The sequence below is a fragment of the Siniperca chuatsi genome, linkage group LG13 (assembly GCF_020085105.1).
Source record: "Siniperca chuatsi isolate FFG_IHB_CAS linkage group LG13, ASM2008510v1, whole genome shotgun sequence".
In the NCBI taxonomy this organism is placed as follows: Eukaryota; Metazoa; Chordata; class Actinopteri; order Centrarchiformes; family Sinipercidae; genus Siniperca; species Siniperca chuatsi.
The window spans coordinates 14,743,860-14,769,522 of NC_058054.1; the positions used below are offsets into that span (position 1 = coordinate 14,743,860).

Here is a 25,663-nt window from a genome sequence, read left to right on the forward strand (position 1 = left end):
CCATTTATTTTTACATTCTTCTTACATTTTCATTCCGTTCATGCCTAAATCAGTTGCTCCCTCCTCACCATCTGTCAAGCATCGATCTGCTGCAAACAGCCAATAAATGTCGTTTATACTCTTTAATTGGTCATCGGCCCCTTAACAGCTGCAATCTGAAATGAGTCGAGTCCATTTTAACATAATATGCGCTGCTTGTCGCTGTGCAAACAAGAGCAGAAAGGTCAAACGTCAATTAGGGCCTGTTTAATGCAAGGACACACTGAACTTCTCTGTAAAGTAGGCAACATTTTATTTAGAGAAAATTTACCAGAACAGAATATCTTGCATTACAAATAAGAAGGGGGAAAAATAAATAATAAGGTGCATTGTTGTCAGTGTCTGTTCAATAACAAAAAGACAAATGACAAATTCAGGACATGTTCAAGTTGCCAAGAAACAGTTTCTTCTAAAAGCTTCAAAGTGAAGGAAAGCTCTCCACACAGCCACTTGACATCTGTCTGAGCTGCTTTATACCGTGCAATAACCCTAAACTTTGACTTCTGAAGTGACCACATGTTTGTTCTGAACAGTAATCAGCTTCAGTCACTTCCACAGGATGCTCTTTTCCATATTTATGAGGGCCAACATCAGTCCATTTTATGTGCCATGTGGCACACGTTTAAACTGGGGAAAACATCAATATTCTCCTCACTTTATATTTATCACCCACCATAAACAACATACTACATACATATTTCAGTCCATGGTGGGAATTGGTGAACAAAACTTACAATTTTAAAATAGTATTTACAGTAAATATTAATCATCTTGGTCCTGCTTGAGCTGGTTTTTCTTAAAAACTTAAAATCTCTTTATACACAAACAATTATTGTATGCAAAAATATATATGTGTTGAGTCAAAGACAAACATTCACACAGGCATTGAAATGCGATAAATACACTTTCTTTACATGAGAGGCATCTGTGAAATCAAAGCATGTGAAAGTTTCACAGCTGAAACTGCATTTAGTAAGAAACTAATGAATGGAAATACAAATAAAGAGTGAAAACCCAAAGCTACATTAGGTAACATGTGACACAGGGAGTACGTGTTGCACCAGATTGTCTTTCTAAGTTAAGTGACGATATCAGAGCATGGATGGAGGTGGTGAAAAGTCCATGCCTGCTAACTACTGTATATGGGAGCAAGTTTGTGTTTTGCACTTTAAGTTCATCCTTGTGACTATATGCAACACAGCAGAAATTAATTTGGGCAAGTCGAGCAGAAGTACAGGAGTCTCATTCTTGTTTTTCTTCCAGCAACCCACAAAATGCACTTCATGCGTTCATTTGGTGCTTGATGGGTATGAATGACAGGAGTGACTGAAACTGAGTTGACTTAACTCCCCCTGTTCTCACCACATGCTGATGTAGTTGTTGTTGTTGTTCCTCAGGTACAGCAACTGAGGAAATCATGTCACATAATACTTAATTAATTCATTAACCGCAGCAGTTAGAACACCACCGAGTCACTTCCTGGCATGTGAATAAAGCAGCCTCCAGTTCGTTGATGTTTGTTTGACCTTCACTGTGCTGCCTGGTGTATGTGCACATATTGTATTTCCCTTATTGGGCTCTGCTTCTCCTAATCAGTGCATAAAACGCTTCCCCTCGGTGCTGCACATTGTTAAAGGCTGAACATACATAGGTCATAGAGCCCAGCACTTCCCGCTTGCAACAAAACAATCCCCCTCATGCAGCTTATAAGTATATAAAATGTAATTTGATGTCCACTACGTATATTCAAATTCTACACACGTCTTAACTGTTTGAGCCAGTTTTTCCCTGACTTCTAAACAGGTACAACAACAACAGCAAGACAGAGACAGTAATGAAGAATTTTGTGTGGGCCTGTATGATGCTTTATATTAAGTAGGTCCCTCTTCACTCTCGTGCAGAGCAAGAGGCTGACAGTCAGTGAATGTCACTCTGAAAGTCTTGCAGAGTTTATTGTCTAGCTGGTTGTGGAGCCAGGAGAGGGGCCGTGGCAGGAAATGATAACAGTGTTTGAAGGTTCGTCTCCGGACCTCCGCTGGTAGCCGACCTCCCCCGTCTCTATATCACCGATGTCCAGGTCTGGTTGATCCTCAGCCGCCACCGCTGCCTCTGAGGCGCTGTCACAGCAGGAGCACACCTGGACAGCAAAGACAGATTTAAATGAGACATGAAAATGAGAAGGCGAGAGGTGCAGTAGAAAGATGTGTGCCTCTGAGAAACAATGAGAAAGACGAAGGGGTATAAATATAATCTAAAGATATAAAAAGATAAACTCTGACCAGCATGTAAACAACAGTCATATATTTAGGAAAAATACTTTTTCCTTAAAAGACCACATCTTCAAATGACTTTTATAATAATAATAACTTACTGTTGTAAAGGAAAATATGAACCATAAAGCCTCTTTTCTAAAAATAAATGGTAGATAAACCAAGAGTATAAAACCATCTTGACTAAAACTTTGATTTCCAGCAATGCAAATAAAACAAAGTGCACTTAAATGAACATGTTCAGTATCCAACACGAGCACAAGTAGCATTTAAATACGGAGTCAGTATTTTTTTTCCTGCCGGACAGATTCCATTTCAAAGCCTAACTAAAATGACATGAATTGAACTTTACAAACATGTTATTCTACCTTGATGTCTATCGCCTCGGGCAGACCTCCCTTCTTTATCCAGGGGTGGACCTCCATCAGCTCCTTCCTCTGCTCCTCTGAGAAGCGCGGCTGGCTCTTCTGCAGCAGCCTCAGCTTCTCTCTGTCCTCACTGAGCACCTTCTGGATGTCACTGCAGATACAGCAAACACACACAAACACAGCCACATTCAATACTCAACACTCACATGTGACAAACCTTTATGAAATATGCAAATAAGTGGGTTGGATGATATATTCTCAATGTTTGAAGATCACCAACGGTGAAAACAAGAAATCTTTGATTTGAGTAATTATCTTGAGCTATTAGTGCAACAGTGCTGATAAGAATCTACAGTCATCTGTTCTGTCTCATTCACTGTCAGGCACCTCTTACCTACTGACTGTGTTAATGTAAAGGTGCCATCTAGTGGTCAAAAACTGTCACTGCAAACAGTTCCAGCGTGTGACATGCTCACTGATTCTTGTTTCTATTCTTGTCTCTCATGCTGTACAACAGTTCTTTGGCTGTTCACACAGGACAGCAATAGTGTGCAGGGGTATGTGTTGGTCTTATGAAACAGAAATTAAGACTTCCTGAGTAAAAAGGGCTTATTGGTATATTTAGTGTTGCTGCCTGAAGACAGCAAAACGCAAAACAGAACAAACTTAAGTGCAAATGGAGTAACAGTACTATCATGACATTTCTGCAGCCCACAGACAGGTTTCCTAGTGACTCCGCTTTGAGATGTGTGTGCAGCCGGGGGGCAGAAAACGCACAACAGCACTGAGGAGAGCTACAGTGAGAGAGTTGTTTCTGCTGTGTGCATCTGCAGGCAAAAGGCTCAATATTCTGAGGGAACGTCCCCCCCAGCACAGAGTACAGAATTACATGTTATCTAGTTACTTATAAACACACATGCTCTCTGTACATACACTGGCTTCTGTACGTGCATATATTTATAATTCTTGGGCACTTCAGTGAATTTTTTTGGGTTAATGTTATTACTGCTACAAGCTGCCATTTCTCATTGAACCTCCTTGTGTCATGTTAGCAACAAGTTGTCTGTTGTTTATTAACGTGTGGCATACTGTAGAAAAGTTGGGCAAAGTGACGAAGAGTGTCCCATACCAGTTTACTTCTAAAATATATTTCCATTAACCTCCAGCAAGTCGTGGTATTTCTAAATGCAGACAATGTGCACAGATGACAACTTTCTGATATTTTCTGCCTCCTGGCTGCACACTACCTCTCACAGGCTTACACCCCTGTCCTCCTACTCACCGCGAGGGCAGTTGATAGGTCATCATGACCTTGTCATCGGTGTTGGCCATGAGCAGCCACAGCGGGTCCTGCAGTACATACTTGATGAAGTGTTCGCTCTGCCCCATCTCCACCAGCCTTCCCTCGCTGCTGCTCAAGTGACCGTTGACCTTCTGGCTGTTCTGGGACGAATCCACGCTGCCAAAGTAATTACTACTGTTGTTGCTTCCTGAGAACATCCAAAGAGAACAGTATTATAAGTTTGAAACAAAGATCAATTTTGAGTACAAAAAGACAGTAACATTAAAAGGACAAAAATCATGCGCCAGTGGTTGCTGGTAAGCTTTTTTTACACTGCACTACAGCTTTTGAAAATGTAAATCTGAAAATATAGTATCTCTGGGTATATTTCTGGTAAATTTCTAAACACATTTCCATACACGTGTGCTTCCATCTGTAAATCAGAACAAAGCTGATTCTGTTCACTTAGGTGTTTTCTACTTTCCATACTGTAATGCTACTTGTATTCAGTTTTTCCTGCTCATTTACCCTTGAGGATGTTTGAAGTTGACTTCATCTCATCATATCCATAAGATGTTGAAACACACCTGTTCCACTGCCTGAGGCCCCACTAGCCGAGGCTCCACTGGCTGACGTCCTGCTCTTAGATGTCCCGCTGGCTGAAGTTCCACAGCCGTTGGACCCTGAGCCCATGGACCCCGAGGTGGCTGAGCCAGTGCCTGAGCAGGAGTCCTCATGGAGAATTATGTCCAACATGTCGCTGGACAAAGAGTTGGCATCACTGTTGTTCCCATCCCCACGTGAACTTGCCTGCAAAAACAAAAACATTAAAGCGGTACCATTAAAGAGGAGCTTGACTTCATAGCTCTGGCCAAAAGACTGTAGTACTTCCTCCATCTCCTGCATCTTTATAATACAGGCTGCTGCAGTATCATTGGCATCTTGCCTCTGCATTTTTAGACTCAACTGGGAGTATATTTCCATCTCACCTATCACCTGGTACACAGTACCATCTGATTACAATAGCTACACAACAAGGCTGAGCGTAGTTAGAAACACAATCCTGATCCTTCTGCAGCTGATAAAAGTAGGGCAAATGATTTTAATAGGAACAGCATGTAAATTTCGGAGTTTAGGAAAAAAAATCATTGTAAAATCGTTCTTTTGATGCTGAAATTTGTTTCCACTGCTAATGTTAATTGTATGGTTTAAACCTTTGTATGGTTCTTGCATGCAAAACCAAAGAGTGTATGTATGTGTACATAGTCATACATACAGTACAACTGTGTACTATAACAAGGTTTTGGTTTAACTTGGTAGACATTTTTAAGTAACTCAATAAATCACTTATTTTTCCACATCAGATTATGTCTTTTTAAAGTTTCTCAGTCTCATGCTTTAGTTTTACATCAATGTTACTCTTGACAAAATGTTTTACTGGATAGACAAAAACATTGTAAGATTAAAAATGCTAATCACAAGTCATGAAAAGGAAAAAAGAGAGACCAACAGTTATAATTGACATATGGAATCAGGGAGGAATGGGATTGGAGAAGTGTGGAGGTTTTCTGATGATTTGCCTACCTCTTTGCTGCAAGCCCTCAGCCTAGAGCCCCATTTATCCCAAGACAAACGCTCACAGACACAGGGCGTGCCCTCGCAATACAAGGGTCCAGGTGGACCAAGGAGACTGAGAGATGGCTAAAGGGTGTAAGGGATAATAACATCATGTGTTAACACCCTGGGCCACATTTCATCTGAGGAGTCTAGACTGACTTGACTTTACACATGGCATAGTAGTACAATAGCAAAAAACGGCTGCACTTTAATACTGTGAATAACGTGGAGGAATCACTGTGATGATGGCATTAAATCCCAAAACGCTGAGAGACATATGAATGAATGTCTCAGGGGAACATGCCACAGCCAACCCACAATGATAAAGCTCAGGGAGGCATTGACATTTTATCCCTGACAATTTAAGAATGTTACAGGTGAAGAATATCATCATTGGGAGACTTAGGGAGGAAAAGGATAGAAGAAAGCAAACAAAAAGAGGTTTGTTTTCTTGTTTACCTGCTTCAGCTCCCTCTCCTTGGCCTGGCTGCCACTTGCTCCTTTCTCCCGCTCAGCCGTATTATTTCCTTGTCCTCCAGCGGAGAGCACTGTGCTGTCCTGTCTGTCCACAGACAGCTCCAGCTCTAGCAGGTTGAGGGGTGAGCTGCAGCGAGACTGGAACAGGGGTGGGGATTCCGGGGCTCCACCTCCTCCAGACTGTGGCGTAGAGGAGCGAGACTGGCCCTCCACGGGAGCCTTTGGGGTTTCTGAGGATGGAGGGAAGTAGAACGATGGGGTCGGGTAGCCTGCCTGAGGAGCAAAGTGGTTCTGGGAGTTGAACTGGTCCTGAACGCTGAAAGAAGGTGGAGCTGTGAAGGGGTCTTGGCCTGGAAAGGCAGCCTGACAAAAAGGCTGTGTTTGGGTGGGGAAGCCACCAGTCTCTGTGTGGTACACTGGCTGTGGTGGTAGCGGGCCGGGGGCCATTGGAGGGTACATGTAGTTGGGCAGCACAACGGCCATAATGGGGGTAACCATGTGGGCGGTGTAGGGAGCAGGATGTATGGATGGCGGGCAGGGAGGGGGCTGGGGGGCCTGGCTGTCCCTAAAGCCAGGTAGAGTGCCATCTGTGTGGGGCGCTACGGAACTGGCTCTGGGGTAAACCTGGAGGGGGTAGCCTGGTATCACGGAGGGGTAGGCCATGGGAAATGTTGACTGTGAGGTGTCAGAGAGAGACCAAGAGGTTGGGTTAAGGCCGTGGTTTAGAAGAGGAGGCCGCAGCTGTTGTCTGTGATGGGACACTGTGCTGTCTGAGGACTGGGTCTGCTTCGTTCGCTTTGACTTGGTCTTCTTATTCCGTGTGCCCCGCCGCGTGGTGGGCTCTGCACCCGGTGCACTCTGCTTGCAGGATCGAACAGCGGGTACAGCTAGAGGTTAGAGAGGATAAAAAAAAAAATTGTATTGTAATTTGAATTTGTTGAGTAATTTGTGAATTTGATAAAAGTGATTATTATTGAAAACTTTACAATTTGCCAGTAGGAGGCAAATATAAGTTAAAGAGAAAGTAAGAGGAAAATTCCACTTGATCTTATTTTTGGCCATCATTGCAATCATTTATGATAACACTGTAACTCAACAAAGTAATTACGGGGATCTGAGGACACTGTGACATCCCTACAACAAAGTCCAATGGGGCAAAAACACAGGAAGTTAGAAGATCTGACTGGATGTAAACAAGCCAACAGTTTGGCTAAATTATCTCAATGTCTTCATTTGGAGTTAAACTAAAAATGGACACACATGAAATGTCGCTAGTTATGTACAACAATTTGGATAATAATTGTAACATTTGCTTTCATTTTCTCTTCCAATTGACTTTGGCTAACCTCTGAGTTTGTTTGAAACCTGTGTGATCATCTGACATCTCGTGTTTCTTGCCCTGTCAGACTAAACTGGCATTATCCTTTAAAGGCTCTTGATATGATGTGTCAGTGCGGTGGTCAGAGGTACCATCGCTGGCGATCTGTTCTCTCTGGCGCTCCAGGTACTGCGAGCAGTTTGCTTTGATTGCTGAGAGTCCACGAAGCTCTCTGAAGCGATACAGAAAGGCCTGCTCCTCCTTCTGCGTATGGGCTGCCAAAACCTGCTTGGTCAACCCCAGTTTCTTGTAGGACTCCCTCTCCTGACTAGGAGGTAAAACAGCAGATGGAGGAGGCCCGGGGTTCTGGATGGATTCTGCCGTCTCTCCTGTTCCCGGGACGTCCTCTATGATTTCTGTATGGATGACAGTGGGAAAAGGACTTTAACATACTGTAAATCAATGAAAGGTGGAGTTTTATATATTATAACTGTTTAGCATTAACAGTGACGACGACAAAAGCAATGTTGATCAAGCACTGTGTCTTGAATTGGAACATACATGGACACCATTGACAATAAAATAAAAGTATCACACAAGTGGGAACCCCCCTTCAGGGCTACCAGAGGTCTGTTGTCGAATGACAAGACTGTGAAACAATTGTACAGTTAGACACTGGAGTGCAGCAAAACAGATATTATTCACTTACATACTTGTTACAATTTGTAGAGATTTGTTTTGTCACTGTGTTCATCATTGTTCATATATTCCAAGATGGTGAATTACTGTTTATGAACGCTTTATATCAGAGTAGCCATTGAACAAGCTGCCCTGAATGCAGCTTCTCTGACACTCAATTTGCTAATTTGCTGATGCTCGCTGCATCATGATAGCCAACAAGAACACAGCAGTTGGCCTATGGTACTGCGATAAAGCACTATATAATACTGTATTTTGTATTAATGTTAACCTGGTCAGTTGGTAAAACCTTCACTGCATACTAACGATGAGACAAAAGCAAAACACTAGATTATCGTCATAGTCTTTGTTTTTGTTATGGATTGTAAGTAAGTGAAAAAAAAAGTCTTATCATCACCATTGCAGTTATTTTGGACGGGACCCAATAACCCTGCAAACGTTTGTGCACATTGAGTAAAAGTAAAAATTTTACATAGTGGGAAGAGTTGACTGCTAAGCATCCACTGATAAACTGCACACACACACACAAAGACACAGAGAAAGAAGCGCGTACACATACAGGTGTACAGTTGCATTTACAGTGCTGTGAAAAACCATTTGCCCCTCTACTGATTTCTTCGGTTTGTGCATATTTGTCACACTGAGACATTTCAGATCTTCAAAAATACTAAAACAAGTAGCTGATGCTTGAAAATCTACAACTGTGTCAGAGCTGAAGAATTTCTGCAAACTTTCAAAATTATTTAACATATAATGCAGTTATTGCTGCTAATTCGGTGCAACCTGTTATTATGTTTAAAGTAGCCAATGTTTAAAGTAGCCAATTTTCAAATGGGTGATATGGTTTTTGGATAACGTTTTTCCTTAAATAAATGAAATGATGAGCTAAACACTATGTCACTCAGGATCCCCATGTTTAATAATACTTTTTGTCAGAAGATGTGATATCTTTGTATAATAAATATGCAACAATAGAGGAAATAAGGTTGGAAGCAAATACTTTTTCACGGCACTGTACCTGACTCTGGTTGAGGTTTCTTGTCCCCAACATGCACTATGGTGCTACTGTAGCTACACTGGCTGGTTATGGACATCACACTTTCTGGTTTGTTAGGTACAGGTAGGGGCAGTGAAGTGCCCACTACCGCTGTGGCCGCGTCACTGGACTTTTTGTCTCGAACATCCAAAGCGGAGAGATCAGACTGATCCTTCAACAAGGCTGGTTCTGCCAAAGAGAACAGAGAACAAGAGATACTGACAAGGAACTGGCATTGAGTCTAAGAGAGAAGTTTAAAGGGCAGAGTGTGAAGACCTTAAAATGCCGTTGCTTTGTATGATGAGGCGACAATAAGTAAGTGTCTATTATTCCTTTCGTGGTAGGAACATACCTTCAGACACCTGCATGCTGTTAGATCCTTTCTGTTTGTCATCATCTGAGTTAGAGGACGTGGTGTTAGAGGAAGACTGGCACTTCCTCTTCATGGTGATGGGAACATTACAGCTCTCCAGGTACCTGCAGGAATCATAACAACGCAGTGATCAGATTCTGAATTTTTTTCACATACATTTTTATCAACTAGTTACCTGCAAGAGTAGGAATCATCACAAAACAAGCAGTGAATTTTGAGTCAGATATTTTCTGTGGGTGATTAGAAGCAAACCTTATTTTTGTAGTATTTCAATACGTTTCTATGGCTTGTGTTTACCATACTGATTATGTGTCACAAGGCGGATAACCTGTAAAATTTAAGTGTACAAGGCTAGGTATAAATTACATCCTACACAGGATAGCCCAGGACCACGTCAGTCTTTATCTCTGTACCTGACAACACTGTCCAGACAGCTGATCTGCTGGTAGGAGTAGACGGTCTGATCATTGGCGGCCATCTCCTCCTGGAAAGAGGAACTACTCTCCTCCATAGTGGCACCGGTCTCCCTATAGTTGAGAGGAGCTGCCAATTCTTTGGGCCGCACCACCGCTGGGCTCTTCTGTACAGACTCTACTGGAGGGAGGGCAGGAGTGCAGGATGGGGTCAATTTCACAACAAATATGACAGCTTTCTTACCGTCTCTGGCTTAGACACACTTTCTAAACCATTTACACACAAATATGCAGGTAGTCATCAGCTAGACTTACTGCCATTGTTTTTCTTGTTGTCTGGTTTGGTTGTGTGCTGCTCCTGGCACTTCTGAAGATGAATTCCCTTACAGATTTCCTGAAAAGTTCGCTGTGAAATAGAGACACAAGACTCAAGAGTCAGAACAGCATCTGTCAAGAAATTGACACTCCACAGTCTGTTGTATCTGATTTCAAATATGTTGGTAGCACGTTTTATTTTCAATCCCAAAAATACAGAAATATATAATAAAATGGACCAAATTCAAATTGATTACATTAATTTCGATAAACAAGAATGATTTTAACTCTAAAGTGGATTTATCCTGCTGTTCAGTTTAAGAACAATCAGATCAAAGTCAAAGTTAGTGTATAAGGTCGACAACCCAGTATCTGCTATTGCCATATCATCCTATACAAGCAGGACCATGTGGGCTGGAAACACACTGTACTAAACTTAGTATTTGGGTTTACTCACGGGTCTGGCTTTGCTGCTCACTTCCTCATCCTCTTGTCGCGTCTTGCTCCCGCTGCCGTTGTCAAGGTTATCGCTAGAGGAGGTCAAGCCCAAAAGGTGGTCGTTTCTGTTCAGACTGCCATAACCGCTGGACCCACTGTTATGAACCGGCTGATCAGAGATATAGAGAGGGAAGAGAGATTTAAATGGAAGAGTTAAAAAGGCAGAGAGGTTGCAGCACTGCCTAAACTAATCCATGCATTGCTCTAATTTTTCTTGTTAGATCTTTAGTTTCTTTTGGGTCTTTAAGGTCTTAAAGTAGTTTTTACCGTTACGACCCTGTTGTGTTCTGTTACTGTTTGGATATTTTTTGATTGGATTTGATTTGTTTTTTTGGAAGTAAGATGCTGCTCAGCTGTATATATTAGCATTAGCATCTCTTCTTTGATTAATTTCATTTCATTGCTAGCTTCTATGATTTATCATGGCTTAAATAAACTACCTCTTCTTCTATAATCAATACCACATGTCCTGATTTCTGTCTCTCCTTATCCTCTCTCACCTGTAGCAGGAGCCTATGGATCTGCTCAGTAACCTCCTGGATGTCAGAGTCCATGGTCTTCATCTCGCTTACAGCAGAGGCTGGGGCTACGAAAACATCTTCATTCACGGGGCCCCTGATAAACAAAAAAGCACATCAGCAGATCAGGTACTGGTTCATAAATGTCTTTCTATGAATCACTGTGTAATTCCAATCTATTCAAAGAGTGGTTTAGTTACAGCCACTACGACAGACTGTATATTAGCTTAGATATTACAAGCCAGTAATACTCACATGCGCACTTTGTGTCTCCCAATAACGAAGGAGACCTTGCGGCTCCAGGGGTTGACGAAACTGGACCAGCTGGTGTCAAGAATGATGTATTCTCCATTTCGCGCACAGAACCGGATGGACGAGTGGTCAAATGGTTGTCCTGCGTATTGAAGAACTGCAGAGAAAGCCAAAATAATATAGCCAGATCATGATGGGGACAGATTTCCTGTGCAAACACAAGAAATTCTTCCTTCGCCTCCTTCTGTGGACTCACTCTTTCTGTGAATGGCCAACATAATCGGTCGGTCATTGGGATGCAGGTGGCGGAGGACCGGTGTGCCAATCAGGTCCTGGGGGAGGTACCCGAGGAGAGGAACTGCCCTGATACACACAAAACACATGACAAATCACTCTGTTAATTCTACTGTCCTCTGATAGTTGGGTGATTTATGTGAAAATACTCAGAACTAATAGCTCAGAGGTAAAAAACCTCCAGCAGTGGCTTACCTCTCATCCACATCCTGAAACACACAACTCGGAGTGTGTGTGGTGGTGAAGATGCGTTTGTCTGTTGGAATTCTGGGTGCTTTAAGGAAGAGAAAAGATTTTAATTATTAAGGTCTCCTCTCTCAAAAGTCATGAGATGTTAGCAGGAGTAAACAATTAAGTTTTTAATGCAAATTTTTTTATGTTTTATAGATTGTAAAGCCCTTTCAAGTAAATTTTTGTTTGGGATATATAAATAAAACTGACTTGACTTGCCTAAATATTATCAACTGAGGACTGAGGACCTCCATTAAACAAGCAGCCATAAAATACTGAACAATACATTTTTCCTCATGCTTTTCTGTGATTTTTGCTGGAGTCATGAATTGGCTTCTCAAAGCTGCAGTCGGGTTCTTACCATCATATCCAGAGTGAACTCTCTCTGCCAGCAGGAGGCAGCAGAACTGGTCTTCAGCATGTACTGTGTCTTGGACCTTCATCAGGTAGGGTGTCATGCGGAACGGATAGTACTGAAGATCGCCCTCACACTCCTTACCACCACTGCAAATTAGTTAGAAGAAAAGTTAAATGAACCCAAATCAAATAAGGATTGTCAATTCCATTTAAGTACAAGCTTTCAGAAATAATCTGCATCCAGGTTTGGGGATTTTAGGTTTCAAGAGATTGAACACAAGGGGCAGCGTTGAGCTATTTTTCCTTCCATTTCGGTGTACAATTAATAGGAGTGAGTAAATATTGATGTGTGCATTATTTAATTTCTGTTCTTGTGAGTTTGAGACCTCAAGTGTGATGAGCATGAGTCATTTTTACATCATGTGAGTGCTAAGATCAGAATGAGAATTTAAGGTTTAGCTTGTGGGAGGGTTTGGAGTGAAAGAACAATAAAAAGTCAACGGAAAGTCCTAACAAGTACAGTAAGGTGTATGTTTTAATGTGTGTGTGTGTCTGTCTGCCTATATGTATAACACTGGCCTGGAAAAAGGCATCTGATTACAGTTCACAAGCATATGATGTCACAAACTAATTGAAAAACATCTAGAGTGGAATGAAAGCATGAATAAAAACTACAAACAGGTACGAGCAGCAGATGGCCCGACGCCGTTTTGAACCAACACCCACCCACCTGATACGACAGAAGAAGGACTTCTCCTGCATGCAGTCAGATGGGGATGACTCTGATATGGGAAAAATAAATGTTTTAGTTCAAAAGCAACACGATCCGGCCGCAATAGTAGTCAGGGTCACAGCTCCCGGAGGCGATCAAGCTTTGATTAATTCCATCAAAAAACCCTCCGCACTTAAATGCAATGAATTTAATCAGAGTCAAGTCTCAACTGTGCTGTGCACTAGCCAGGATATTTCCAGGACAAGTCACAACAGATAAAGTGCAGCTATGGGTCTGATCTGTAGAAAAGATTTAAGGTAACAGCCCAACTAGTCAATCTGGGCATTATCAGTTAAACTGAAGAGGATATAATGAGCTCTCATAATGAGAGCTGAAAAAATTAGTGAATTCCGACTGTGCCTTGGGCAGTTTTATTCTTCTGTGAACTTCTAGTTCAACTAAAATGCTTTCCCATTTTATTTTCCTATTTTAGTTTTTAGCATCTGAGACAGCTCAGTCTATTCAATACAGCTTGGTTGAAAGGGGAAAACTTCATCAGTTGTATGAATGACTAAGGTCAGGTCAACTTGAAGTCGGTGCACCACATTGATGGCAGCATGTGCTTCACTGACTTCACTGACTGTCGCCAAGAAAACTTGCTATCCAGGGATCTCATTCACAGTCATTTATTTCTCTAATACATTTTCTTTTATATGCAAAGCACTTTGAAGAATACTTATAGACAGTGTGAATGATCTTCCCATATCACAGGCATCCTCCTTAAGATCAAGGATGCCCTCTTGAGTATTACACAGCAGAGAGCCGTGTAGCTGTTATATATGTACCTGCTCCAGTGCACATGCTCCAGGAAGGCAGTCGGTAAGGCGTTGTGAAGCTGTAGAACACACTAACATCCTGCGGCGTCAGGAACTCCACAAATTTGGTGTTCTTGAACACATCTCTTTTGCAGTTGAGGATGGAGGCAGCCTGATCAGAAATGTAGACTATCCTTCCCGTGTTGAGAGACACTGCTACTGCAAAAATGTCCTGTTGAAGAGACAAAGTGCAAATTGTGGGATAAATGAGAAACTCAACTGCTCAATAACAATCAATTTAGTATTATAATATATATTATATAATAATTTAGTATCATAGTATATATTTTAGTATAAAGTATTTTTGTTCAAAACACAATACCAGTATATATATAGTAGGTGTCATTTTAAAGATAATTCAAAGACTCACGTTGTTTTTGAGGGTGTATTCAGAAGTGATGCTGTCTATCTCCTCTATCGTATAAGAGGATACATCCAGGCCTGAAGGTTGACTGTCATTGATCATCAGCAGCTGGTAATACTCCTCATTGGCTGCAAGACACACAGTGATTTTAGTCTGGTCACAACATAATATACAATACGGAATATATAGTATGTGGAAACTGATACATTTTAATGAAAACACCAATGATGAACCCGTTAAAAAGTCCAACCAAAAGATGATCTATTCATAGTGAAGTCACAGAAATTTTCTAAACGATGAAAAATGTCTCAGTACTACGCTAATGCTAAGATGCATCATATTCTGTAACAACCAGACTGTACTGTTGAACCTCTAGCCGCCCATTTCCATCTGTAAACATTTCGACAGGGTAGTATTAAGCCTTTACAGACCATTACCCATAGAACTTCCGGCAAAATGTTCCCTCATGTGCAAAGTTATGTCTTCATTTCTTTTTTTGGAATCTCATTTAGCTACTATGCTTCCTGAGAAAGAAAAGACACTCTTGTAGTACAAATAATAGCTACATTCATTGATTTATTGAGGTTGGCAGTAACACACAAGGCAGAAGCAGAAAGAAGAGAGACAGAGGGATGTGAAAGCACTTTACCTTCCACCTGTTTGACACAGCGCAGCGCATACTTGAGGGTGTTCAATGTGGTAGACTTTTTACTGTGTCTCTTCTCAGCGGGCAGATGAAGCTTCAGCTCTTTCAGAGTTTTAATCACCTCCTTCTGGGTCTTGGCTTTGGCGGACTCCTGACTACTGCACGTTGCACAATCACACACGTGCACAGCAGCAAATCAGATATTGCAACAAGGAAAACAGTCCCTCAAAAATAGATTAAATAAAAGGAAATAATAGATAACTTCTAACATAAACTATATTTTAGGCCTTAAGTCATTTTGTAAATAGTATTGGTGGTAAACTAAGAATGAGACCAATGTCCTGTGAAGTGGCAACAAGTGTTTTCAGTGTTACAGTGGTGATCTGTGCACTAACCTGCAGCCGCTGGTTGATGGGTTGTCCTGCTCTGAGCTCAGAAGACTGAAGGCATTTGAGCTGCTGGGAGGAGATGGACTGTGGGAGTTCGAGCTGTGGGGGACAGAAGGACAATTGAACATTTTGCAAAAAAATAGAGCACAAAAATGACTTTAATGACCTCAAAGAGAGACACAAAGAGAGAGGTAGAGAGTCGCAACTGGTTCTAATTCAGTTCAGATTTTCTCCTCCCTCACTAAATTAAAATTTAACAAAAATACATAATCTAACAGTAGACTGACTGGGTACAAAACGGTGTGATATTTGTCTGATATTTCTGAAGCACAAATTTCACACATGCATCTCCTTCTCACCCAGCTGAGACACCTGATATTGCTATGGTGCTCAAGCTACCTAATAATAATTGAAAAGAATATCTCAAAATCTAAGAAAATCTCACTAAATGGAGTGTTACAGGGTACAAAAGAAACCACGCTCCAAATCTGAAGTCAGTCTCACTTCCTTGAGGACCTTAAGTGCGTCTGTAGCTCAAAGGGTGCACAGCAGGAAAGCACCAATACAGCAAGAGTTAGGGGCCTAAATATAACTAGCTGAAAACAGCTCTCTTAGTGCCCTGAAACAGGACATATTTATCATCCCTGCTTGTTCCTGACTTTAAGTCATTCAACATAGTATAGGGTAAAAAGAATTAGGCATCTTTATTTCAGTCACTTTCTTGACATGTCCTATCTCTCCTATACATGTGTATGTTCCTATATGAACAAGCAGAGCAAGGCAAAGTGAGCCCTCTATTGGTTAAAGCTCAATGTTTGTGAAATCTGCACTGGGTACAAATATAAAACACACACTGATGGTCAAATCTTCTAAAGACATTATATTATAAACTATAAAAAGTTTTTAACAAAGGAGTCAATTCAGTTTAAAAAATTACAACTTACTTTTCTGAATGTAAATAATGTTTTCTACAGCAACTATCAGTCTTTAATTATTTCAGTATAGTATTAACTAGCTTGCACAGTGTACTAGGCACTAAGGCACTAGGCAGCTAATTTAATTCAAGTCCTGTAACTGTTTATCTGTGGTAGTAAAACAACAAAGTCAGATTCAAACAAAAGGTAGGCAGTCCACTCAACTGTGTGTGTGTGTGTATCTGTGTGTGTGTGTGTGTGTGTGTGTGTGTGTGTGTGTGTAGTCCACTGTATTAGCTGACAAGCTTAACTTGAGACTATTAACAGCTGTGAGATACTGACTCACCTGAGCTACATCTCAGGTTACTATGGATAACCTGCTTACCTGGTTAAGAGGAGAAACCACAAATAGCCTCTCCAAGCACAAGAAGGTATCTAATTCTATCAAATATAACCTTCAATGCTCAAGAATACAACAGCTTTTTTTAGACTGGATAGACTGAACATGTATTAGTGTTCAGTAGGCTAATTCACAATGTTGTAGTAAGTCTGTGAGACAAAAGAGAGCTCTCAAAGAGGCAGAGGAGTTTCTATTTTGGTTTCTACTCTGCAGGATGTTTCTCTGCTCAAGGTGAAGATCAGGGCAAGGTGGACTTGTTTACTTATAAACCTTTCACTGACAGGCTGTGTGAAAATTGGACCTCTTACCTCATCAGGTGTATGTGTGGATATCTTCTTACATTTAAGAGGCATGAATAACACAGGGAATCAACTGCATATAAATACAGCAAAGAGGCGCTGCAGTGGGCTTACATCTGGTGTGTTAATAAATGATTACAAGAAATTTCCACAATATTCACCGGTTGAGCCTATAAAAACAAGTTGTGTTCTGACACTGTTTGTATGTTAATTATTTTGACTAGGAAGCATGTGGACATGAAGCTTGTCCATTTCTCATTTGACATGAAAAGAAACTCATACACTAAGCTTGGCAAGCAGGTGTAAGTACTAGTACAGAAATTAATTCTGTTACAATCCTATAAATGGTTTCTTTATTCAAAGCTTAGCTGGGCATTGGTAGCCTTGCAGAAACTGGTAAAGTTTGTATAGTTTAGCCTTTGAATTCATAATAGTGCAGCTCAGGTTTGAGTGTATGTGGCCCACTGCAATAGCCTTCAAGCATATCAGTGCATCAATACACTAAAATCAGCAGCTCTCAAGATACCTGGACTCACCTTTCAGATACAACATGTTGCTATAAATAAGAGGCTTAAATGACTTAGTATAACCACAACATCCACAAATAGCCTCTCCAAGTACAACCAGGGACCTAATTCTACCAAATACACAGAGTTATCAGTTTATAAAAAGGTAAATTGAGGTCTGGACTAGATTTTTTTCTTTGGGAAAATAAAATGTCCCATAAGTCTCACTTCTCTTGCAGACTGCTGCAGGTTGTACTCCAGATTTGCATTCATTATTTTTGCCTTCTACTTCCATAAGTCTTTCAGGGCCTGCTGCAGAGAAGCATCCTCTCCATGGTGGGGATGTTGAGTTTCGGGCACCAAATAACGTGGTACAACATTAGCCTATATTGTTCAACCACTAATACAACCACTTTTTCTCTCTCTCTCATACAAATGAACAGCTGAGGGCCACAGATGGGTGAAGCGGGGGCTTTGTGACTTGAGGAAATGGTACTTATGGCAGATGCCGTGACTTTGGCCACAGAAGGCACCAAAGTCAACAAAAGTCCCAAACTCCACACGGTAGCTTAATAAAAAGAAATGTGTTTTCATTTAGTAAACTATAATTTGGCTTTTAAACAAGCTGTTTGGGGTGAAAAAGATGGAGCAAGAGAGAGAGAGAAAGAGAGAGGAAAAAACTTCAAGATGGAGATGGAAATGGTAAAAAAGCAATGCAGAAGGAGAGGGAGAGAGAGAGTCTTTGGAGTTGAGGGAGTGGTTAGCAAAAAAAAAATGGGTACAAAAGGTTAGAAGTTCATTTGAAGAGAGGGAGGGGTGAGAGACAAAGAGGGGAATAGAGAAACAAAGTGAGAAATGGGATTAAGTTATCCCGTCAGCAGATGAGGGAGGGAGCTGGTGTGTGTATAACCAATGTACGATAAAGGCAGGAAGAAGGAGTGGTTTAAAAAATAAAGATCAGGATTTAAAAGGTCAAGTGAGGTAAGAGAGGCAGAGCTGAAAATGACAGAGAAAGAACATGAAAGCACGCAACTCTGCTCGCTCCACCCAGTGATAAACAGAAACAAACATTGCGTTGCCATGGCAGTAACAAGGAGTTTGAGAGCTTGACACAACCCATCTGGCATTAAGAGAAAGCCAGCCTCTTGGATGACATCAATCCAGTCTTCATACTGGGAGCGACAGTCATTAAATTTTTTCCACCGCTGCTGGTCGTCTCCTGGGCAGACATTACTTTGTGTCTGAACCTAGTTTTGGTCACGTCCAGGCAGTTAGGAGGAACTGTGGAAATGTTTTATCATTAAGATTCATCAGAATGCCTGCCTCTGTAGTAGAGCACTTGTGCTGTACACCTACAGACTGAGAGCAAAGGAGCTAGCTGACACATGTTCAGCACTGTACAGTTTACTTTAGAATTACTCTGTCATCAACAAGTCTTCAAACAAGTAGGCTCAACAAGTTTATTCAAAGCTCAGTAAAGTAAAATGTATGTGGTAGAGCTGAAGAAAAATTAAACATAGAAAAGAAGTTGCCATAGAAATAGTATATTTTGTTTTATGAAATAAACAGAGACGGACATGACACCAGTTTTTGTAATACTGAGGCCAGCCATCCTGTAGCCCCGTACCAGTGTTACATTAAATTCTGTGCCGCTTTAAATTTGCTGATACTAGGTCAACTGTGAAAAAAAGACAGACTGCAACTAATGATTATTTACATTATTGATTAATCTGCAAATTATCTTCTCTATTAATCGATTAATCGTTCTGTCTATACAATATCAGACTTCTTTTCCTTTCGGCTGTTCCCTTTCAGGGGTCGCCACAGCGAATTATGTGCCTCCATCTAACTCTGTCCTCTGCATCCTCTTCACTCACACCAATTAACTTCATGTCCTCTCTCACTACATCCATAAATCTCCTCCTCTAGACCTCCTGCCTGGCAGCTCCAACCTCAGCATCCTTCTACCAATATATTCACAGTCTCTCCTCTGAACATGTCCAAACCACCTCAATCTGGCCTCTCTGACTTTATCTCCGAAACATCTAACATGAGCTGTCCCTCTGATGTACTCATTCCTGATCCTGTCCGTCCTCGTCACTCCCAAAGAGAACCTCAACATCTTAAGCTCTGCTACCTCCAGCTCTGCCTCTTGTCTTTTCTTCAGTGCCACTGTCTCTAAGCTGTACAACATCGCTGGTCTCACCACCGTCTTGAACACCTTTCCTTTCATTCTTGCTGATACTCTCACACCTGACACTTTTCTCCACCCGTTCCAACCTGCTTGCCCTCGCCTCTTCACCTCTTCTCCACAGTCTCTATTGCTCTGAACTGTTGACCCTAAGTACTTAACGTCCTGCACCTTCCTCACCTCTGCTCCCTGTAACCTCACTGTTCCACCTGGGTCCCTCTCATTGACGCACATGTATTCTGTCTTACTGCGGCTAAGCTTCATTCCTCTGTTTTCCAGAGCAGACCTCCATCTCTCTAGATTTTCCTCCACCTGCTCCCTGCTCTCACTACAAATCACAATGTCATCCGCAAACATCATAGTCCATGGAGATTCCTGTCTAACCTCATCTGTCAGCCTGTCCATCACCAGAGCAAACAAGAAGGGGCTCAGAGCCGATCCTTGATGCAGACCCACCTCCACCTTGAACTCCACTGTCACATCTACAGCACACCTCACCACGGTCTTACAGCTTTCATACATGTCCTGCACCACTCTAACACACTTCTCTGCCACTCCAGACTTCCTCATACAATACCACAGCTCCTCTCTCGGCACCCTGTCATACGCTTTCTCTAAATCTACGAAGACACAATGCAACTCCCTATGACCTTCTCTGTACTTCTCCATCAGCATCCTCAAAGCAAATACTGCATCTGTTGTACTCTTTCTAGGCATGAAACCATATTGCTTCACACAAATGCTCACCTCTGCCCTTAGCCTAGCTTCCACTACTCTTTCCCACAACTTCATTGTATGGCTCATCAGCTTTATTCCTCTGTAGTTGCCACAGCTCTGCACATCTCCCTTGTTCTTAAAAATTTACACCAGTACACTTCTCCTCCATTCCTCGGGCATCCTCTCACTCTCCAAGATCTTGTTAAACAAACTAGTCAGAAACTCTACTGCCACCTCTCCTAGACACTTCCCTACCTCCACAGGTATCAGGCATCAGGACCAACTGCCTTTCCACTCTTCATCCTCTTCAACGTCCTCCTCACTTCACTCTTGCTAATCTTTGCTACTTCCTGTTCCACACCAGTCACCTCTTCTACTCTTCGTTCCCTTTCATTTTCCTCTCCCTCTTTAGTGTCCAACCTAGCATACAAGTCCTCATATGCTCTTTGTTTGGCCTTTGTCACCTCTACCTTCCCCTTACGCTGCATCTCCCTGTACTCCTGTCTACTCTCTTCAGTCCTCTCAGTGTCCCACTTCTTCTTAGCTAACCTCTTTCTCTGTATACACTCCTGCACTTCCTCGTTCCACCACCAAGTCTCCTTGTCCGCTTTCCTCTTTCCAGATGACACACCGAGTACCCTCCTACCTGTCTCCCTGATCACAGTAGCTGTAGTGGTCAAGTCATCTGGGAGCACTTCCTGACCACCCAGAGTCTGTCTCAGCTCCTCCCTGAAAACTGCACGACATTCTTCCTTTTTCAACTTCCACCACTTCGTCCTCTGCTCTGCCTTTGTCCTCTTCATCTTCCTCACCGCCAGAGACATTTTACACACTACCATCCTGTGTTGTCTGGCTACACTCTCCCCTACCACTACTTTACAGTCACTGGTGTCTTTCAGATTACAACATCTACACAAGATGTAGTCCACCTGAGTGCTTCCACCTCCACTCTTATATGTCACCCTATGTTCCTGCCTCTTCTGGAAGAAAGTGTTCACTACAGCCATTTCCATCCTCTTTGCAAAGTCTACCACCATCTGTCCTTCTGCGTTCCTGGCCTGAAGACCAAACCTGCCCATCACATTCTCATCACCTCTGTTCCCTTCACCTACATGCCCATTGAAATCTGCACCAATCACCACTCTCTCACCTCTGGGGATGCTCTGCATCACTTCATCTAACTCACTCTCAGAATTTCTCCTTCTCTTCTAACTCACATCCTACCTGTGGGGCATAACCACTCACAACATTGAACATCACCCCTTCAATTTCCAGCTTCAGACTCATCAACCTGTCTGATACTCTTTTCACCTCTAGAACATTCCTCACAAACTCCCCTTTCAGGATAACTCCTACTCCGTTTCTCTTCCTATCTGACCCATGGTAGAACAACTTGAACCCTGCTCCTAAGCTTCTAGCCTTGCTACCTTTCCACCTGGTCTCCTGGACACACAGTATGTCCACCTTCCTTCTCTGCATCTGCATCATGTCAATCAACTCTCTAGCCTTCACTGTCATAGTCCCAACATTCAAAGTCCCTACTGTCAGTCCTACATTCTTAGCTTTCCTCTTCTCTCTCTGCCTATGAACACACCTTCCTCCTCTCCTTCTTCGTCTTTGACCAACAGTAGTCCAATTTCCACCGGTACCCTGTAGGTCAACAGCACCGATGGCGGTCGTTGTTAACCTGGGCCCCGACCGATCCGGTATGGAAGTCATTTTCACGATTCGCATTTTTAATTTGGCATGTGTTTTACGTCGGATGCCCTTCCTGGCACAACCCTCTGCATTTATCCATACTTGGGACTGGCACAAGAAGACACTGGCTTGTGCCCCCTTGCGGTTGCATTGTCTATACTGTTTTCTGTCTATACAATATCAGAAGACAGTGAAAATGCCCATTATAATCTGCCAGAGCTCAAAGTGCCATATCCATGTTACTTGTTTTGTCTGACCAACAGTCCAAAATCCAATTTTTGCTTGAAAAATGACCATTAACTGATTATCTAAATAGTTGCAGATTAATTTTGGGTTGATCGACTCATCAATTAATCAACAGATTGTTTCAGCTGTACACGAATTGATGAAATATTGAAAGGTGGCTCTACAGACAGACTTATTCACTAATGACCACTAGGTTCTGCTATCACAACTGTCAGAATGTGTGATCTTATCTACTATTATACTATATATATATATATTACTATATCACCCAGCCCCAGTGTGTAGCAAGTAACATAAACGTGTCTGGTCATGTTTTACAGTTTATGGTGCCTCTGAACCTACATAGATCCAACAGATAACATTAATGTGTCAGACTTTTACCAAGATGAAGATACAAACAGAATTTTATACCAAGCAGGCTACAAACTGCCAAAAAAAACAAAAAAAACAAAAACACCAAGTGCCTCGACCAAAAGCAAAACATGAGCTGGCATGAGATCTGGTTTAGGGAGTGACAACATCGTTGTGGTAAAAAGGAATGATGTTGTTCGTCATAACATGTCTGTCATTCAGGAAGCGCTCAGCTGGCAGGAAGAATGTAATTGAAAGCAATTCAATTTAAAAGCTATTATTTAAATCAATCTCCATTCATATTTTTAGTTTTGCGAGGAAAACTCTCATGGTCAAAGGAAACCGATGGAGCGGGTTCACTTTTGTTTCCAACTGGAGGGCCATCACTGCAGCCTTGGCTCACTCATTTGCTGACATTAGTCAGCATTGACAAACACATCCGATGCTGATGGCTGTATTCATTATGACCAGACTGTGGTGGTGGAAGGCAAAGCGGACATGATTTTTCATCTTGTATGCCTAAAAGACGTCAGTCCATGTGAATATGTCAAGGTTAACTACAAGGTCAAAAAGAAGAGAAGAGGAAGTGGCGGTCCAGCATAGTCTTTTAAATAGAACAAAACATTGGTATTTTTTTCACTTAATTTTGTTTGTTATTAGGGATTGGACAGACATTTATCAGCTATGACCCATTTTTGTGAGCCTATGACTGCTGTGATTTGGATTTATTTTTGTTTCTATCTTTTCTGCTGACCTACTGCTGGATGCCTGGCTTTAAAATGTATTGGTATTGGCACTGCATCGCAATCAATGCATATATTGCTGCATATTTAATGCTTTATACTGCTTGTGTGCTTAAGAGTGCTTTATGATTGTGTGGCTGAATCAGCAAACCTCATTTTACATGCAGCTGCTTGATCACAAAAAGGACAGTACTCAGCTTACAAAACAGCTTTCCTGTCAGCCATGTAAACTGAGTGAGTCTGACTCCATTTAATATCTCCTGCTGCTGACTCATTCTGACTGACCTCCTCATCAAAGTTTTGGAATTGTTCAGCTCAGGAGACTTTTACCTTGTAGAAGATTGATTTATTGTCACTGAAGAGTACTGACCAGACCAAACATCCCTGGATACAGGGAGGATTCCTGCACAATGTGCTAACAAGAACAGTAGCTCCCCACTCTAGTCTCTCTTGCACTTTTTTCTTTACACTCACAACCACAGTAAGCAAGAAAAAAAACAGGCTTACTAATGGCGTCATCATTCCCACAACCACCACTGACCTCTTGTTGCTTTCAGAAGATTCCAGCAGGGCCGAGTCTTTACTGTTGCCATTGGAGCTGCCCAACGACTCATGGCCGTGGCTCTCGTTGCCATGACTCTCGTTGCCGTGGCTTTCATTGCTGTGTGATTCGGTTCCACTCCCGCTGGACCCACTGCTCTTCATCTCCACGTCCTCCTCTGGGAGCGATCGGGAGCGGGCATTCTTGCGATGGTTGTGCGGTGAGGCGGGGGGGTCCTGACCGCTGCTGTCGCTGCCCTCCGAGGGAAGGCCTAGGTCAGGCCCACCTTGGCTGTAGCCACTCATCCGGTGTAGCTGTGCCATGGAGCTGCACCCTGAGGCCCCCCTTGGCATGGAGCTGCATGAGGTGGACACTCTGCACTCTGAGTTTCCTTCCTCGTCCTCCAGCACCGGGAAGCGATAGGGCTTGGAGTCTGAATCGTCTGACATCATTGCCCCGGGCTTGTTCCAGGTTAGTTAAATAGATGATGAAAGAACACAATCACCCCATTTTCACAAGGGTGTTGCTGGAGTGAATCAAAGACGAAGCAGATTGATCTGTTGAGAGAAGGAGATTATACATGTTAGTAATGCAGTAATGCTTGTCCATTGCAAGGCATGCATATATTTTTAAATATTTAGAAAACATATGACTGAGAAGACATACTGCAACGGATAATTACCCTAGTTAATTAGTGTTCAAGTGAAAAAAAAAACAGAACAAAACATTCTGCTAACTACAAATGCATGCATGCTCTGCCTGGACAGGTGATAGAAAGTTGACTAAAACAAATCACTTATGTCAAATAAGTTTCAAGTTTCTGCAAGAGCTTTTTAATGCCATACTGACATGAACTGAAATCAGTGGCCACCTGGAGGACAGGAACCCAATATAAAATTTATAGCATGCTTTTGAAAAGGGTCAGCAATATGCAAAGTATACATGACTTGTATTTCATTAGTCGAAACATGCAAAAACACTGGCATGGTTCTTCAACACACGGATGTATTAATTCATTTGCACGCACACACACACAAGCATGCACACAGTTAAAAAAAAAATCTTAAAGAGACATAAATCAATGCTTCACCAATCCTCCTTCAAAAAGGTGTCTTTTGTCTGATGTATTATCAGAGCACATAGCAGGGTTTAACCCCTGACCTCTGAAGAGCCCTGCAGCTGCCTCTCTGATGTACAGTGAAAATACCCTCTTGTACAGACAGTGTGGCCTTTAAGAACAGTGGGTCTGTCCCATCTGAGCCCTCCAACCTTTTCAAAGGATCATCCACCCTGGGACACATAAAACACCAGACGGCGTTTATCTGAATGCCAACCATAGGTTGCCAGCCAACAGTGTGGAACCTAGGCTCTGTTTTCTGTGGCTTCAAGTAAGCATTTGATGCAGTAAGCAGGATTTTAAGCACAGCCCTGTACAAAACCAGTGGCATCTCAGATAATGACGCTATATAAATGCCAGATTTCAGCAGAATGAGAAAGAGGCATGTGTGACTGTCTGTTCAAACCACCCAGTGTTGGGTAGATCTTTCCAAGGAAATTTCCTCTGCTTACAGGAAGAGACATGTATTACATTTTTGGGAGCATCAACAGTGGCGTGTTTGGAATAAACACAAGGAAAACTGGGAAGTAACCATAATCAGAGAAACAAACTCAAACTTTTTCAACAGATCTTCTACGGAAAAAAGGACATTACAGC

The 25,663-nt window shown here is 42.1% G+C and overlaps 1 protein-coding gene across 8 annotated transcripts in view; it reads right to left on the reverse strand.

The window, feature by feature from the left end:
* Window positions 1-275: 275 nt before the first annotated feature.
* The window catches only part of per2 (period circadian clock 2), a 32,342-nt gene continuing 6,954 nt past the window's right edge, over window positions 276-25,663 (reverse strand). The window contains exons 2-24 of one of the 8 annotated variants that reach the window (XM_044219130.1): window positions 23,950-24,506; window positions 15,350-15,442; window positions 14,958-15,112; window positions 14,315-14,436; window positions 13,915-14,116; window positions 13,088-13,139; window positions 12,362-12,504; window positions 11,965-12,043; window positions 11,732-11,838; window positions 11,479-11,632; window positions 11,206-11,320; window positions 10,665-10,814; window positions 10,208-10,298; window positions 9,893-10,070; window positions 9,459-9,583; window positions 9,089-9,295; window positions 7,524-7,787; window positions 6,036-6,940; window positions 5,544-5,660; window positions 4,547-4,769; window positions 3,960-4,167; window positions 2,678-2,828; window positions 276-2,176 (exon numbers count right to left, since the gene is read on the reverse strand). In XM_044219130.1, coding sequence (XP_044075065.1) covers window positions 1,997-2,176; window positions 2,678-2,828; window positions 3,960-4,167; window positions 4,547-4,769; window positions 5,544-5,660; window positions 6,036-6,940; window positions 7,524-7,787; window positions 9,089-9,295; window positions 9,459-9,583; window positions 9,893-10,070; window positions 10,208-10,298; window positions 10,665-10,814; window positions 11,206-11,320; window positions 11,479-11,632; window positions 11,732-11,838; window positions 11,965-12,043; window positions 12,362-12,504; window positions 13,088-13,139; window positions 13,915-14,116; window positions 14,315-14,436; window positions 14,958-15,112; window positions 15,350-15,442; window positions 23,950-24,401 — 4,473 coding nt within the window. In that variant the 5' untranslated portion in view covers window positions 24,402-24,506 and the 3' untranslated portion in view covers window positions 276-1,996. Of the gene's footprint in view, window positions 2,177-2,668; window positions 2,829-3,959; window positions 4,168-4,487; window positions 4,770-5,543; window positions 5,661-6,035; window positions 6,941-7,523; window positions 7,788-9,088; window positions 9,296-9,458; window positions 9,584-9,892; window positions 10,074-10,207; window positions 10,299-10,664; window positions 10,815-11,205; window positions 11,321-11,478; window positions 11,633-11,731; window positions 11,839-11,964; window positions 12,044-12,361; window positions 12,505-13,087; window positions 13,140-13,914; window positions 14,117-14,314; window positions 14,437-14,957; window positions 15,113-15,349; window positions 15,443-23,949; window positions 24,507-25,663 lie in introns of those variants that run through there. The other 7 variants (XM_044219129.1, XM_044219133.1, XM_044219135.1 and 4 more) reach the window with 7 other exon arrangements.